The sequence below is a fragment of the Cyclopterus lumpus genome, chromosome 6 (genome assembly GCF_009769545.1).
Source record: "Cyclopterus lumpus isolate fCycLum1 chromosome 6, fCycLum1.pri, whole genome shotgun sequence".
Taxonomy (NCBI): domain Eukaryota; kingdom Metazoa; phylum Chordata; class Actinopteri; order Perciformes; family Cyclopteridae; genus Cyclopterus; species Cyclopterus lumpus.
This window is the reverse complement of record NC_046971.1, coordinates 11116383-11133631: the sequence shown is the minus strand read 5'-3', so window position 1 is coordinate 11133631 and position 17249 is coordinate 11116383. Positions and strand designations below refer to the sequence as shown.

The window sequence follows — 17249 nt, the reverse complement described above, 5'->3', positions numbered from 1 at the left end:
CTTTAGGTCGCGGGTCTGAGGGTTGTACCAGGGAGCAAACCTCCTTTGCCTCACTGTCTTTTTCTTCAGTGGGGCTATCGAGTCTAGTGTCATTCTCAGTGAGCCTGTAGCACTATCGACAATATGATCAATCTGGGACGGACTAAAGTTAGCACAGGAGTCCTCCGTCACATTGAGACGTGGTATTGAATCAAATGCAGAAGGAATCGCTACTTTAATATATTACATTTACAAAAAACATGAATGCTTTAGAATATGTGTACGTTAAAACAAATTTGTTAAATATGTATGACTGAACAACCTCAAGGTTAATGTCTTATGAATATTTACACCGCCTGCAGTGAAACAAGTTACTTCAAAATAACTCAAAACACGTAACACATAAAATAAGATATTCCAGTGATTCTTATGCAAAACTGCTTTTATATTCGAAATACAAGGCACAAGCATAAACATTTGAAATAACAGACACACATTTTAGGAAAAAGTGTTTTTGACACCATTATGTTTACAACCAAAAACAAAAGATTCACAAATGCTGAACCAGAAAACATAATAACAGAGCATGCAGTGGGCATGCACCTCTCAAAAACACCTCATATGTCTATGGGGTTAGAATGAGCACGTGCCTTCACAAGACTTCAGATAGTTTTCAGCAAATCTTTGAGCCAGGTGATGATGCAGTTATTGTTTGGAAACGTTGAAATGCTTACAAGACTACATCGTTAGAAAGCATTTGAGGTAAGCAGATGAGTTCCTAAACTAGGAATGATGAAGTTCTGCTCCTGTTTATTCTTGAGTGTTTGTCATAAAAACAAATACTGACTTGCTTCTGATGGAAATATTTCTCAAAATTTATAATGAGGGCAGAACTTCAACAATTCATTTAATTAATAACTGATGTGTTTGTCAATGAATTAATTGGTCTATAACATTTGACAGAATTGTCTGTCACAAATAGTTTTGTCCGGCCAACTCAAATATATTCTGTCTTGGATCACATGAGGCAAAGCAAAGCAGGAAATCCTTACAACTGAATAGCTGGAACAAAATAAACCGTTGTCATTCTTCCTGGAAAAAGGACTTTTAATTACAATTAATCAATTATTCAAATGAATTCAGGTGAATCAACTGATCAATCCATTGACTAATCGCTGCAGTTGTGGTTTCTTTTGATTACACTCATCAGATTTATTTAAATGAAAGTACAGTATAAAGCTCCCAGGAAATAACACAACTCAGGATACATAATTTTGCACATGTTGTAGGTGAAACAAAACATGAAGTAGAACACAATTGTGATGGCTTTTAGTCAGTAAAAAAATGTCTAAATTTAACTTAAATGTTGTAATCAGTTATGTTTGCTATCAAGACTATTAGAGTTATAATACACAACCAAGCTGATACATGTTGCCATGTTGTTATTTTTATGTTCTATGCCATTTCAATCCCCTTATCCTGAAGAGGTAAGCCAGACTGGGGCTCTTTACTTTTCCCTTGTGCCTTCGTTTTGGGGCTCTTTTTCCTAAAGAAGAACAATAAATATTAATACAATTACAGGAGATTGGCCATTAAGTGTAAGTAATGTTATGGCTTTTTAGTTTGAATTCTTCATGTAAAACTTAAGACAAAGAAAAATAGTCTTACTTTGACTGAACGGTCAAGACAATCACTGTTATGAAGATGGAGGCAATAATGACAGAAAGCAGAACTCCACAGATGATGGCTGTTAAAGAGCACATTTGAGTAGGATTCATGTAAATAGATTCACTGGAAGTATACAACAACATTGTTATGCAGTTAGTTGTAACTAGTTAGAGCCTGATGTCAAATGTGTCAAAAAACCTGTTTGAATTAATAAAAAAAAATTAATAAACAGGGATCTGTTCTGCTTGAGTGTATTGTGTGTCTACTGACCAATAGGAGTGTCTGGCTCCTCTTCCTCTTCTTCTTCACGGTCGTCTTAGAACCAAAACAATTAACATGATGAAAAACATATAATTGTATCATGTTTTTTAATAGTGTCATTACTGACATTAACAGCAAATGGAGAGAGATCCGTGCTCACCGTGGATACCAGCACAGGTGGAGTTGCAGCTCCCTTGGTCAAAAAAACGGTTTCCGTTTCCAATGCATCCAGACCAGAGGAACTTTTTGCATTTGTCATGAACAGAATCGTAGTAGTATCTCAAAAACTGACCACTGCATTCACCTATGGCCTTTTTAAAGTGGCAAGCTTGGGACACTGTGAAGAGAAACCATCTTCCTCATTCAAAGTAGTCATTACAGGGGTTGCAGTTTATAAGTAATATTAATAAATATATTTAAACAACACAAATATAATTGTTTATGTCTGAAACTGCTGAACTATTGATATAGTACAGCATTAGATGATTCAAACTTTATCAGGCAGTATATTAAAGCCTCAGGCGTATTTATTCACATTGTCATCTGTCATGAATTATATACTCTTCCACCACTTGGTGGCGTATTGCTAACACTCATGCTGAAGCTTGTCTTTACTCGGAAGACATAAAGTAATGAGGTAAAACTCAACAATTTATGGATCTATTAAATTGAAAAACAGTATTGACATTGACGTCATGTTGATTTTGCCGTCCTATAATGAAATGTTCCTACTTAGACATAATAATAATTTGGTTGAGGCAGATCAAGCCCTTCCTCTCATAGTCCGTTAGGCCATAAAACTCTCCCTCATTAGTCAGCTTCATGTTCCAAAGTCCTTTCAGACCAGAAGAAGGAGATATGTTTTTTTCTAGACTGGGTTGATCCACATTTAGGTGGCCTTTATAGTTACATTTAACATTTCGCATATTTAAAACAGAGCCGTCAATCAAGATGAATTACAGTAATCTTTCATTAATAGTGTTTCAAACTATCTTACCATCCATGGGGTAGATTGTCTCTGCATTGACCGAACAGTTTCTTATGCACTCTCTTTCATTTAGAAAACGGTTGCCATTTCCTCCTTGGCCTTTGTATATGAAAGGATCGCACCGGTCTTTGATGGGGTCATAAAAGAAAGCAAAGGTAAAGCTTGTACCTTCACCTTCATCAGGGCTCAATTGACAGAAACCTGTTGGATGATACAAAATACTGTGAGTTAGATACGTTTTGTTTACAAAAGGTGATGCTCTGGTTTTGTGGTTGGGAGAACTGGCTGCAGAGTAAGCTGGTGATTTGACCATTGCACAACTTCTGTCTGAGGTGTTTCACTGAGCATCATCAGCACATAACTAATGTTTAACTAATCTCATCACCAGATACCCACTCCCTCCTTTTATGACAGCAATAAAGAATGTTATTTACGGTACATTTTCAGTCCTCCCGCCCTTCATAGATTTCACGCCCTTCAGATTCTTTTTAACCAAAAATGCACTTGGTTTTTTGAGGAAAACTAACTTAGTAACTAACTGGCTGTTCCTGGGTACTCAATAATTTGCACAGCTGTGGAGTGAGATGAAGTTGCAGGTTGACATAGTTTCAGCTCTTTGTGCTCAGGCTCAGACAGAAATGATCTCAGTGTTTAATAGTTTAGAATTATAGAGGAAGGAATTGTCCAGTCAGCTTAGCACAGCGTTGAGCTGCGTGTAAATAACATTTCCAGACGAGTGAAGGTCCAGTAAATACTGTCTGTTCTTTTTTAGGTCACATCTAAAGACAATCATTATTGGCCTAATTTGCATAGTTACAAAATGAACATAAAGTCAGTAAGAAGGAAAAATGCTATTATATCTTCCTGACAGATGCAGTCTAGAGTTATACAATGTTCTCCATCAAGCCTATCAATTTCTGATTAAACATTACTTTTCTGTATAATGATTCCGCCTAATTAAGTTTGTCTTCGGCCGAAGTAACCGCCATGTTGCTCTGAAGGGACTGAAACATTTTCTCCTTGATACAGTTTCGTAAACATTACATTTAAGTGAAAAATATAATCAATCATATCAAAGATGCAGAAAATACAATATTTTACGGTTATGTTTTTTTTTTTTTAAAGCAGCAATACATAAAGCAAACACATGATAATACTTCACTAAAGATGAGTCTGTGTGCTAGTTTCCTGGCCTATTCTGAAAAGAACATCTCTGGTCTAAAAACTACTCTTTGGTTACAATTTTAAATTAAGAAGAAAACAGATTGATATACCTGGAGGACTCGAATGGCTGATGTAGAAAGCAGCAAATGCAATACCCAGAAACAACAGGTGCTTCATCTTGCTGCTTGTCTTTGTTCTGTCCGTACTGGAGTGAGTGAGGGTTGTAAACCAGAGTGGGTTTGTAATGACCTTTGGACCGATATTTCCTCAATAGTTAGAGCTGAAATCAAAACCAAAGTTACCGGCAGAGAAAGAGATCTTCTTCCTCTTTTTTATTTGCTTGATTATACAGTAGGAGAGGTTTTGTCAAAACCAACAAGCTAAACATTAAGATAATATGCAATAGTGTGTGATAATATTGTTGGGTGTTACGTTTAAAATGCCTCACGCCTCATTCAGGTGACTCCTGCTACTCAACAGCAGCATACATGAGCATATATTTGCATATTGTCTGACAGTTGCGTTGTAGATGTTTATTTTAAAGCAATGTAAATTACTCTAAATGCAACCAAACCTTTTGCAGATGACTTGGTTAGAGAGCATTTTTGGAAAGCCTTCCTGTCAGTAAATTACTCTATCTTCTTATTTTTCGTTTGGGCTGAAACACATTATTTCATTTTTATTGTGTGATAATCCTCATCATGAGCCAAGTAAAAATGAAATAAAACAATTTGTACTTATTTTGTCTTCCATGTCTTTTATTCTGTGTAAAGTTTAGAAGGAACTACCAATCACCACATGTTTATAAATTCTACATAGGACTGTAAATGTATCGTGGTGAAATAGTGTTTGAAATAATGTTTGGTGTACACTTCTTGTTGTTGAGGGCACTGTAAAAGTTCAGAGAATCTCGAGCTACCTGGTGCTTGGAAGAAGAAGCTCCGAAGCCAGAGATATATAATAATCATTATTTAATCATAACAAACAAGAGTCATATGTATACATACATGGTCCAGGCCTGGACGCGCTCACATGGCTTCGCTTCCACAGTCTCCTGACTCCGGAGACCAGCAGTTTCTGTCTGGCGTCACCATAAGGTTCACACCTGAAGGTTAGTTCCATTGGCCACTTCAAAGAATGCCTCAAATCGATAACTAGCGGGGTCAAAGCTTACACTTCCGGTCAAGGACAGGAAGTTCCTCTTCAGAATAAAACCCTATTATCCTGCCTTCAGAATAAAAGCAACATCTCATGTTTCAATCGGCATCCCTTTAACTACTGTCTAAACAATAAAACATCCATTCATTCCCATGCATCATACAGTTAATCATTACATTTGTCATTAACAAACAGAATAATAAAACAGTGATCCTCTCTTATGCTTCATAATACATTCCTCAGAATATTCCTCAAATTAATGATCATAACTTTCTTTATGTATTAATTTAAAACATAACCTCTCTTATCTACATGTGCACGTGTATATAACATCCACTACAACTCAACAGCACCACAGTCTTGTATGTACCACCAAACCTTTTGGCAGACAGAGGGAACCCATTTATCCTGCATTGGACAGTGTTCTGTTTGAGTCCTGGGGGAACTTTACAAATGTCAGATTGTATTTTGACAGCCAAGCATTGTATCAAACATGGTGGCCCCTATAGTGTTTCAATAGGGTTACACATGTTCACAAGGGCAGCTCAACTCGGTTGATTGTAGACCTATTGTACAGGTGCGTCTTGTAGAGTCTTGTAGAGTTTGTTTTTTTTAAACTCCAGTTCACAGAATCAGAAGGGTGGACATTTCCCCGCAACAACACGCGGCTCAGCGTTTCCCTCATCTCGCGTCCGCAGGCGGCAAGTCGAGCCCCACGACACGAGTGACTTCGCTTGGATGCTGTCGCCGCCGTTGACTTGTCACTCTCCGGTGACCCGATGACTCCGGAGGCTGGTGACGTCAGCGCGAGCTACAATGGAGCTGGCAACACGAGTGGGCTATAAAAGCGGGTTTGAAGAGCTGTGGCTCTGGTGCTCCAAGAGCAGGCTCTGCACCGCCTTGACATCAAGCTGCCCGGCGCATGCACGAGGGAGGGCTGAGGGGATCAAGATGCACTTTCTGAGCTGCACACCCATCGTCTCACTATTGATGACTTTCCTGGCTGTACTGCATGGTAAGATCTTTGATAAAGTAACCTGTTCGTAAATACTTTGGATGCACTTTTGGAGATGTGTTAAGTAGAGAGAAGAACATATGTAGGTCATTTAGTACTTTGTGAACAAAAAGCTGCATGGCAGGTGTCTCCATCCACCTGCATGTGTGCTCTTTGTGACATTTGTCTCTGAATACTTTAAACGTCTGCTGCAGTTTTCTATTCATTTTGGTTTGATTTACTGCACCCTTTAATATGTTTGGACGTGAAGTTATTCTAATGTATTTAAATTTACAGTGAGTGAAAGATGTTTTTTTATTTTGGTTTCAGGTGCCAAATGGACATACAGTGGTAAGTCTTATCATATTTTCCTCACAATTTCCTGACAATATATATAATGAGGAAATTCTTTTGAAAACCTGCGGTGCATTTGCAGAACCAGTCCATGTGCATTTGTATCATACAAGACGTGCAAGTACAAGTTATGATGTGGTGGTATTCTATCCTTTAACTATACCATTAACAATTTTTAGAACTCAATTTGATGCTAGTCAATACCTCAGTCCGAGAAGATGTTAATTGTATACAGTATATATACAATGTATGTGTATATGTGTGTGTGTGTGTGTGTGTGTATATATATATATATATATATATATATATATATATATATATATATATATATATATATATATATATATATATAGACAACCTATATGATCTCCTCACTGTCACCTAATGTAACTGTATGTTAAGTACAGACTCTGCAAGTGGCGTACTGTCTTTGTCTCATGCCTTAAGGTCTGTGCATGGGCAACCATGACTCTGGCTTACATAAACTGTCCTTAGAGCATGACCTTGTGTCATTGTTTCACTGCCTCTCGAAAGTTGGTTGCTCTCCAGGAATAACTGTTGAAACCAAGAAATTAGCAGGTGAAGCAATTCAGTGCATTTGTCCGAACTAATTCTATGGACAGATATTAAACACACTTCAATCATTGGTCAAATCTACTGTCCTCTTTTAGAGATATATTTATAGTGTGCATCTCTTTCACAGACACGGAAGGAATGAATAAGAAAACTACTTCTCTGCACAGTAGTTTTTTTTCAAATAATTATAGTTAGAGGAAATTGTATTTGTTTAATTCAGACATCTGAGAGAGGTTGATCCACTCTGTTTTTAAACACAGCATTGGCTTGGCATTAATGGGAGAAAATGCCCCCTTTGTAGATTCTACGGACACAGCTGTCCATTTTCTCTTTGTGAAAATTTAGAAAATGTACAGAAAACCCACCTAAACAAGCAACATAAAATTAGAGTAGGATATTTGTTTGTGACAGTACAGGGTGATACTTTAACAACGTGGCAAAATAAATGATGATTCACTCTGTGCCGTACTTGGCAATAGTAATTCACATGTTTACACGTTAACACTTGGATCCTTCCAAAAATGAATAAACCTCTGGCCTTATTCGAAGTGCAGCGTGGTGGATTTCTTCCTCGGTTACAATCAAACCCTCAAGAGGCTTCGTCATCGTAGTCTTTAGGACTAGGAGCACTTTCTGTTGACGGGGGCACAGCTGAGTCATATGATTTATCTCCACCTCAACACTCCACCCTGTTGCAGAGGACAAAACAGTGAACCCTAACATTGATGTAAATATATGATTTTGATGGGGACCGTAGAAAGATCACATGTTTTCTTATAAAATACCCACAGTATTGTATGTTCTACCCAGGACCTCCAAGGGGCACCAAAGGCCACTGAAGGCCACTGAAGGCCACTGAAGGCCACTGAAGGCCACTGAAGGCCATTATTAAAGGGCAGACTGAGTCTAATTAGAACAGCAAATGAAGTGGACACTGAGTAATTATAGCCATAAGAGTAACTTTCTTCCTTATTATAGGGTGGGTTCGCCTAGATTGAACTTTGCTTCTAACAAGTATTCAGTGATTTCGTTAGCTTCATTTGATGCCTTTTGGCATGTCTTGTACAATCAATCCATATTTCTCTGGGAACTGATAGTCGGGGTGGGGGCAGCCCTCATGCTGCATCATTCATATTTAACCATGGTCAGCTGGCATATGGTGAATGGTGCGTTTTTTATTAATTCTGGATAAATAATGAATCAGAGGCAAATATGCAGAAGTGATGTGAGCTCTGGTACATTCAGGGTCTTTCATGCCATTTTCTGTTCTGCTACACTTATGTTATTTCAGATTTGATGGGGTCCATTCATTGCAAACTATTAGCCTCACTTTACACTGACAGCATTTTTGAAAAGCTCATCACACTTCAGTCAATGCACTGAATGAAATATCAGAAATGAAGAGCTTAAAGTGTTCTGCATCATCCCTAATTAAAAAATGGTTTCTCTCTTTTATCATCTCCATAGCCAGTGTGCCTAGTGAGAGACACCCTCATGCAGCTGAGGTCACTTTGTAAACTGCATGACTGTTTGCAAATGTGGCAGTTTTCAATGTCCTGTACTTTGTAGAAACCTTTTTATTTGGAGAGAGACAATGTTGTCACCGGCTCTCTCTACAAACAACAGCCTGCTTCTCACTGTGCCACTTTGATGACAGATAAAATGTTAAGTAGGCCAAAGACAAGCCCTGGCCCACCTTGGAGTCATCCCCTTTTCAACTTGCTTTGCACATTTGCTCTTTGCAACAGAATCATTTAAAAGACACAATGTATCCCCACTCGTGTTCTGAGAGGATTAAAATATCACTGGACAGCATATTAGAAATTACATTTGCGTTACATTAAGGTGCAGACATCTCCAAAAGGTGTTTTATTGATAATAATTTGCATTGATGCTGTTGCAGGGCCAGAAGGACAACATTACTGGCCAAAGCATTATCCATACTGTGGTGGAGCTTTCCAGTCTCCCATAGACCTCAAGCCAGGGCTGCTAAGGTTCGACCCAACTTTACGTCCAATTGAGATTCAAAACTATAACCTGTCGCCCAATGAGCAGCTTACACTGGGAAACAATGGACATTCTGGTGAGTATAAATCATCAGTGTTATCAACAAATTACATAAGGTACAGTATGTCAAAATGGATTATTATAAACTAATTTCCTCACATGTAACAAAACTATGTATTAACAAAGCAAATGTTTAAGTTTAAGTGCCCACTATGTTTTTGTTTGTCTTGAGCTAGAAATTCTTCCTATCAAAGTGATTCTCTGGTCAATGTATTCATTTGAAATACTCCTACATAAACATTCAGTCTGTTCTTGCTGCCAAGGCCTAATTTCTGGGTCAACCGAAAGAAAATGATATAGGAGGATCTTCTTTCTGCATCTGCAACAGCAATTTTCCATAACCACGCTCTTATTATCTTAGCTGCCCTTCAAGGCAAGGAAAGAGCTTCATGTTTTGTCTGGGAAAATATGAACAGAGACTAGTCATCTGTTCGGAGTCTGATGCATCTTAATAACAGAAACAAGCTCCGGTTTAATGTCCAATTTCTATACATAACGCATAGCAATCAGAACACTGACAATCATCTCCAAGTGCCACAAAAAAAGGAAATATATGGATTATTTTGGCAAATGAATAAGATTATTCCACCAAGTTGATACATTATTTTGTTTTGTGCAAAGAAAAGTCAGAGAAAAGTGCAGTCATGTGATCTGTGGCTTCTTACATGTTACTTTTCTGTAGCTGCATAATTTAAATGTCTGGGGTAAGCTCTGTTGAGCCAAACATGCATGTAATGTCTGCCCTGTGTTTGTCACCATTCCGTTGCTGCAATGCTGGTAAAGTAAACTGTTATGTGCAAAGACTACCAGACAAATGCTTATGTATGCATGCGTGATGGGCCTCAACGCCACAAGCTGAGCATGACGTGTTTCTCAAATAAGCTGACAGAAGTTTTTCACTTGTAAACATTAGTCACACACTGACCAATAGATGGAAAGCGCCCTGCGTCTCTGTACCATAAAGTTAACGTAGCTACACAGCTTTTCCACAATGACTCCCTCACTTTAGATCAAGTTGATGTGTATTGATTCCCTAATGTTCACTGATAAAAACATCCCCCCTGCTCTGTTATGTCTGGTGGGGTTTCATGTCTCTTGATCCACAGTGCAAATATCACTGCCCTCTAAGATGCACATCTCCAGCCTGCCTCAGCGTTACACTGCAGCTCAACTTCATTTGCACTGGGGCTCCTCCAGCAGACTGACAGGCTCTGAACACACGGTGAACAGTAAGCAGTATGCGGCCGAGGTAAACAAAGCAAGCGACACTTCTTACTACTCACTATGACAATGAATATGACAATTCTGGTAGAAAAGTACATTTACTCTAGTACAATTCTGAGGTGCTTGTAAGTTACTATTATTTTAGTATTTCCATTTTTTGCTACTTTATACTGATACTACTCTGCTATATTTGAGGCAAATACTGAACTTTTGACTACATTTATCAGACACTAATAGTTACTTTACAGATTAAGATCTTACATCTACAACAGTTCTTACAATATGATGCATTTGTATAGAAAATACCATCCAATAATATAATAGTTATACTATATCTATAACAGATATATATGGAATGATACATGCAACACTGAAACACATTTTGCGTGAGTACTTTTACTTGAGGTACATTTAGCTAATAATACTTAAACTACTGTACTTATACTGGCATGCTTTACACTGTAGTGTTGCAACATTTATTTAAGTACGCAATATGTTGGTTAAAGGTCAATATATGGTTAGTTATCAGTAATTAAACAGGTCTTTCACTTATCTGCAGCGTCAGATGACAGCATCTCTAGCACCAGACATCTAAAACCTTTTGACTTAAAGGTGGGACATTTGATTGGCAGAGGAATGAGAGTCACTGATTATCTTCAAGGCTTAGGGATGCAGCTCAAGTTTAGAAGCTCTGCATCTGCATATTACATATATTAACGTTCCAGTTACTTGACACTGTGGCAGACCTTGAGTTGACATCTACTTGACAGTCTGAACTCGCTTATCGTGCATCTTATGTCATTGACTGTCAAGTACAATTAAGTGTGTGTATAAAACACATTATAATTACAGAGACTCCAGCGTTTTCAACAGGAGATTGGGAGTCTTTAAAATATAAAAAAAACGTTTGAGATTATAAAGAAGGGAAAGTTGAGGTCATAGATGTTTTTTCAAAATAAATCATACCTATACGATTAGCATATTTCATCATAGTTGCACACCCTAAAAAGCAAAGACATAATTCCAGTCAGCCTCAGTATGTACAGAATGGCAGCATGTCTTACTGCAGGGTTTAAAGAGATTAGAGTACCTGACTATTATATGCGTTGGTTTTCAACCACCTCTGGAAAAGAGTGTCTGTCTGTGCTGTTTAATGTTTCAGGCTCTGTAAGCAGTTTTCACACACTAGTTTGCTCTATTCACTATCAAAGTGAAGCAGACAATGAAGTTTAAACATAAGAGTCTCTTTCATGATATAAACCAAAATAGGAAAGTTTCTTTATACTATTTGGAGACATTTGAATTACAGTGGGTAGAAACAGAAATGGTTACAACCTGTGTGCTCTTATGTAACCATGCCCCAGCTGCAGGCATCCCAGCCACATGTAAGGTGCTTTGGTTTGACCTGCAGCTCTGGACACGTTGAGAACATCGCCTACTTTTCAAGTCTCGTCCCAGACTCAGAACCACATGTTGCTGTCGGGATGGGATGATGGAAAATATAACATTTCCCAGAATTGTCTTCCTTTTTCCCAAACATCGGAACAAAGTCTGTAAATACAATTTCATCATATTTAACAACCTTTGTGTTGCATCAGATTTGCAGACCTGCTATTTTCAATCAATCTAAAAACCTGCCTGGGTTTGCTAATTGTTGGCTGCAAATATTTTTTTTGAAAAGAAAATTTAAAGGGATTCTGAGAAGGCGAGTTGGCATAAAGATGTAATGTGTGATCTCCTCTGCCTGTAAATAACAATATAAGTACAATAATTAGTTTTAAAAATAAAAACTGCTGCAAGATAGGTCATTATATTTCTTTTTTACCCACCCAAATCTCATGTGCAAGAGAATTTTGATTGATTTCTTCAACAATCACATGCCATTGCTTCTGTGTCAAGGACACGTTTCCCCCAAATGCTTTTAAACTTGGAAAACCAATATTTTAACCAAATATCTGTCACTTCCCTGTATATGTAAACAAATATAAGACTTGGCTTATGTTGCTGCCCACAGTCTAACTCACTGTAACCAACATAAGTATTTTTTTCTTTTGATTTTAATCTGAATTATCAAGTGAATAAGAAAAGCACAAATGAAACGCAGATTAATCTCCCTGAGGTTTTGCCTACTTGCAACTATATGCCACGTACAGTATGTGCATTATTAGTTTCTTTCACAGGGTCTTGACTTTCTCTTTTCTGTCACAGATGCATGTTGTACACTTCAATTCAGACAAGTATCCCACTATGTCCATAGCTGTAGACAAATCTGACGGCCTGGCTGTGCTTGGTGTCCTAATTGAGGTGAGACATTACGAAAGAGGGGTGGCGACGTGTGAATGCCTCGTGGAGCAGAACCTCACTATGTTTGTCATTCAGGTTGGAGACTTCAATCCGGCCTTCGAACAGTTTCTGAGGTTCATCAACGGCATCAAATACAAGGGTAAGTCCAAAGTGATGATTTGTTCTCGTAGTTTTGAGTATGATTAGTTAAGAATATCAGCTACTTTGGTCATTTCTTTCTCGGTTTTGAGATCCGAATCTTCAAAGTCTTCATCAGCTAATTCATATGTCCATTCTGGACATTGCTGACGTAAACAGTTGTTAAATGGTTAGAAATGACTTCTCTCTGGCAGATCAGAAAGTGCAGATGCCCGGATTCAACATCAGACAACTGCTGCCTGCACGTTTGGATGAGTATTACCGCTACGACGGGTCACTGACGACTCCTCCATGTTATCCAAGTGTCCTGTGGACAGTGTTCCGAAATCATGTCACAATATCTCGCAAACAGGTGCTCCTAAATTGATGTGTTTTTTTTTGTTTCAACATTTGAATATGGCTTTATTGTTTCACCTTACTTGGTGGTATAACGTGTTTTGTTTTGTTGTATCCCCTTAGTTTCTGGCCCTGGCAACATCCCTCTACTCCTCTGATGCCAGGGACTCAGCCCCCGTGTCTCTGAATGGCAACTACAGGAGACCACAGCCATCTGACAGCCGAGTGGTGCTGGTTTCTTTTAAGGAGGGTAAGTATGGTCTTCAAAGCACTTGCTTTATTTTTTTTAGCAGGAATGCAAAGGTCACATGAAAGACCCCTGCACTGCTTTAAGAATAGCAAAAGGACCGTTTGGAATGATGTATGTGCGTTCTTTCAGGGCTGTCACACTTGTTGTTTGCTAACACCTGCTTGTGGTTGAGCTTTCACTTTAATGTCTTTCTGAATGAAAGTTGATTGACTTGGATGAGCTTGTTTAGAAAGTAGGCCATCTTTTACGACCCAACAAATCAACTGTCTCCTGGACAAACTGAAAAGTCTGCAGCCCTAAAATTACTCTTTGAAGTTTTACTTTTATGCTGTTGACTGGTTTACCAGTTTATGTATGGTATTCAGCTCCATATAGTGTGGTATGCATGTGCATGTTTTTCCTCATTTCCAAAGCTTCCCGCTCAGAGCTATGCTTTTCTAATGGCATATGGGTCTTGAAATGGCAGTGTGGAATCCTCTGCTTTTAGCTTAATGAGCGGCATTTAGCAGGCGATTGTGCTTTTAGTTTAGCACTACAGACACTGCTGTTGCATGCTGGCCGGTGAAGATCCGAAGTCATTCAAGAAATATTGCACAAGCTGGGATTTTTAACGAGCTGTGATTGCTGTGTGTCGATGCAGGCAGTGGACTGCAAGGTACTCTTACAGTCACATCTCCACTCACGAGAAGCGAATTGTTTCAGCAGCTGCTGGTCGGTGACCTAGCAGACCTGGCTGATGAGGGCTCTATCAGCTCCTACCAAGTGGCTCACAGAAGCTCCATGGCAAGAAGAAAGACTTCAAGAACCAGGAGAGCGAGACTCCTGCCAAATCCAAACCACAAACTCTGAATTCATCTCTTTGGAAGAAGAGCCAGACCGACCACTCTTTGGGAAAGTTAGGGCTGGCTAAAGAGCGCTCTGTGCTTCATCTCACTCGAGCAGAGAGTTAACCGTCAGCAAAAACAGTCTCACGCTGAGGGACAGCTGGTTCAGGCTCTCAGAGATGCAGCTTTCCCTCAGCTCAACCTCAAGAGCTACCTGGACTGTAAATCGGACTTAGCCCTCCCCACTATCAGACACATTCTCCATGGACGGCCAACAGATGAAGCTAATGAGTTAGAACACTCCCTGCAAAGGAGCCTTCAATAAAAGAAAGACTTCCACAACGTATGGAGGTTTCTCCACAGCTGCTGTTCCCAGGGAACCACCTACAGCCCGGTGTATCCACATCCTTGGCTTTTGCCAATGGAATGGGAAGACCTAGAGTGATTCCTGAAATAGTTGCGACTCACATTACGTCACTTCTGTAGCAGTCGTGTGTCACTAAATGAAAGACTACATTTCAAGTCACACTCTGCATTTCTCATTTAATGTATTTTTTCCAGTATGAGCACATGATAATAAATACTTTCTAACAGAAATAGTAGTATGAGTTAATGTACTTATTCTTTTGCAAACATACGCCGATTCATAACCAGTCATCACAGTGACTGTGCTCAGTGCTGTAAGCAGATTCTCAAACGGTTAAGCCAATCTCAATATGTTAATTTCTGTCATGAAAATCTGCAAAAATGAGAAGCATTTACATTCTCACTTTGGGCTTTATGTCTGTCAATATAATCTTGCCATGCCATGAAGTGCTTTAAAATAAACTGCTACAACACACCCACCTCTTCCATGCTTTAAAATCGATATGCATCAAGCTACATATAGTACACTAAAATGTCGTGGCAAAGAATATTGATACAGTACAATTCTATAGTATGATAATTGTGGAGCTAGACTAGTAATAACTGTCTTGCACAATATAGAGATGCAGCTCAAGTAAAAGAATTTGCAAGAACATAAACCACTTTAATTCACATCCTTGTCTTCTGTTTGAACGATTTGTTCTTTTGTTCAAATGACACTTACAACCAGTAATGAAACAGCTGTCGTACATGAAGAAACTATCTTCAATAAAAGCATTTTACATGAAGCGATACATTGCTCTGCCAGCATACACTGGGCAAAGCTGTGCCAAAACGAAAATGAAAACATTATCATAGGATAGTATTCATACATGTTCAGTCATATAAGTAAATACAATAAGGTTATAAAAGCCAGAAATCAGAGATGTGACTGCATTTGCTTTCACCAAGTTTTAAACTAGAGACCATATTCCGATGTGATCACATAGGCCACAACGCCAAGTCAGGTTTTAGCACACAAAGGAGATTGTGCCACAACACCGATGAACTGCCTTACACCCACACAGGTTATAGGGCTTCCTGTCCTGCTTTTCATTTGGGATTGAAACAGCCACACAGCCGTCGGACTGTTGTAGTGCAGACGCATGTGGTGTCCACGCAAACAGCCTTCTGTCAGACGGATTCATTTCCTAAAATAGGCAAACACGTCGAGTCTCTAGATGAGCCACTTCTCTTCATGTGGTTGAAATGTAAATGTCAGCTTTTGGTTTCTTCAAAACCAAAACAATACTGTAAAACAATAATGTTTCATGTTGCCCGCGTGTGACTGTTGCGACGCCATCGCATTCACAAAATCACACACAGAGACATACCTTCGCTTCGACCATGCACAGCTTCAATCTCAACCTTCATTTGATCTCATTTACATATCTGTAAAATCTGTCTACACACACAACATACTCAGACACGCCCCCTTGCTTGGACCATGCCCATCTCAATCTCGACCTTCATTTTGACCTTAACTTCACATCTGTGAAGTCTCGTAACTGCACATCCTACAGTTGGGACACACGTCACAGAAACACACATACGGACTCATGAGGTGAAAACAAGTACAGCGTTGCTGTTGCGGCTGGTAACAACTGATGTTTACATTGTTGTTTTCTTATACTGAAGCTGTCTACGTCAGAACTCTGGTGCAGTTTAGAAGAAAATACTCTAATCTGAGGTGGACTCCATATGGCATCCTCTGGATTAAATTGCCTGTGCTTATGCCATCATCACGAAGCAGTGATTTACATTAGTTTGATGTATAATATATAATGAATATTCATTCAGACTTATGTTTGCCTATCTAAGTAAGTCTTCAAGTTAGAAGATTGGTGTTCAGTTTATTAGAGACGAGGGTTAAGACCATTATATTAAAGCAGACGGATAGATTTCCAAAAGCCGAACGTTGAGATTAAATGAGGTTAAAACTTTTCTGCAGCACCAAGTGCATCGTATCTGATTTTGATTATTCTCTATACTGTTAGCCTGTGTCATGAAAAGACTTGTTTCTCATATAAGTGACATTAAAGTTATGCGTTTTTTTTGTTTTATCTTTAACACTTAAACTCTTTTTCCTTAGATGGTACCATATCTGATGTCTATTCCTTTATGAATTTAATGTTCACCTTTTCTCTCTTTTTCTCTTTTACTCAGCTTACCTTTCTTGGATAAACACTGGTATGTTACTTTTGTATATTTTGTGCTTCTCTTCTTGTATGTGTTCAATTTTATAAGCGACATCAAGGGATGCTTCCTTTGTAGGCCACTAACATATAACAGAACATTAGAAATCATTGCCACTAATTAACATTTTTTATAGATTATCAAACTAAACCATACATTTTTTGATTAGTGGAGAATATAACAACATTATAAATATTTCTTAAACCATTAAAACACTTGATTTAACAAGTAAAGCATTTAACTTTTTGGGTTATATATTTAAAGATTGTTTTAATTTACAATAATTAATTTACACTTTAAATTTAATCAAACACACATATGCACACATGTAGTTAACCAAATGAAAAACAGAGTGTCATCCTA

At 38.4% G+C, this 17249-nt stretch overlaps 2 protein-coding genes across 2 annotated transcripts; one reads left to right on the top strand and one right to left on the bottom strand.

Moving 5' to 3' along the window:
• Positions 1–1160: 1160 nt before the first annotated feature.
• si:dkeyp-73b11.8 (inter-alpha-trypsin inhibitor) lies at positions 1161–4255 on the bottom strand. The gene is made up of 6 exons (XM_034535679.1): positions 4171–4255; positions 2906–3097; positions 2069–2245; positions 1918–1962; positions 1648–1726; positions 1161–1525 (listed from the first exon to the last, which is right to left on the bottom strand). Exons 1-6 carry the CDS (start codon positions 4235–4237, stop codon positions 1435–1437), a joined length of 651 nt encoding a protein of 216 aa, XP_034391570.1. The 5' UTR covers positions 4238–4255; the 3' UTR covers positions 1161–1434.
• A 1779-nt stretch (positions 4256–6034) lies between these two features.
• ca12 (carbonic anhydrase XII) lies at positions 6035–14610 on the top strand. The gene is given in 11 exon segments (XM_034534598.1): positions 6035–6233; positions 6510–6563; positions 9046–9225; positions 10316–10458; positions 12642–12737; positions 12813–12876; positions 13070–13227; positions 13335–13461; positions 14102–14200; positions 14203–14375; positions 14377–14610. Coding segments are annotated over 11 exon segments (1527 nt in total).
• Positions 14611–17249: the final 2639 nt, after the last annotated feature.

Coding starts and splice junctions, on each gene's coding strand:
- si:dkeyp-73b11.8 (XM_034535679.1), bottom strand. CDS start 4,237: ATGAAGCACCTGTTGTTTCTGGGTATTGCATTTGCTGCTTTCTACATC. Junction 2,246..2,905: donor GACAATCTACCCCATGGATG/GTAAGATAGTTT, acceptor TTCTCTTCACAG/TGTCCCAAGCTTGCCACTTT. Junction 1,526..1,647: donor GTCTTGACCGTTCAGTCAAA/GTAAGACTATTT, acceptor GTTCTTCTTTAG/GAAAAAGAGCCCCAAAACGA.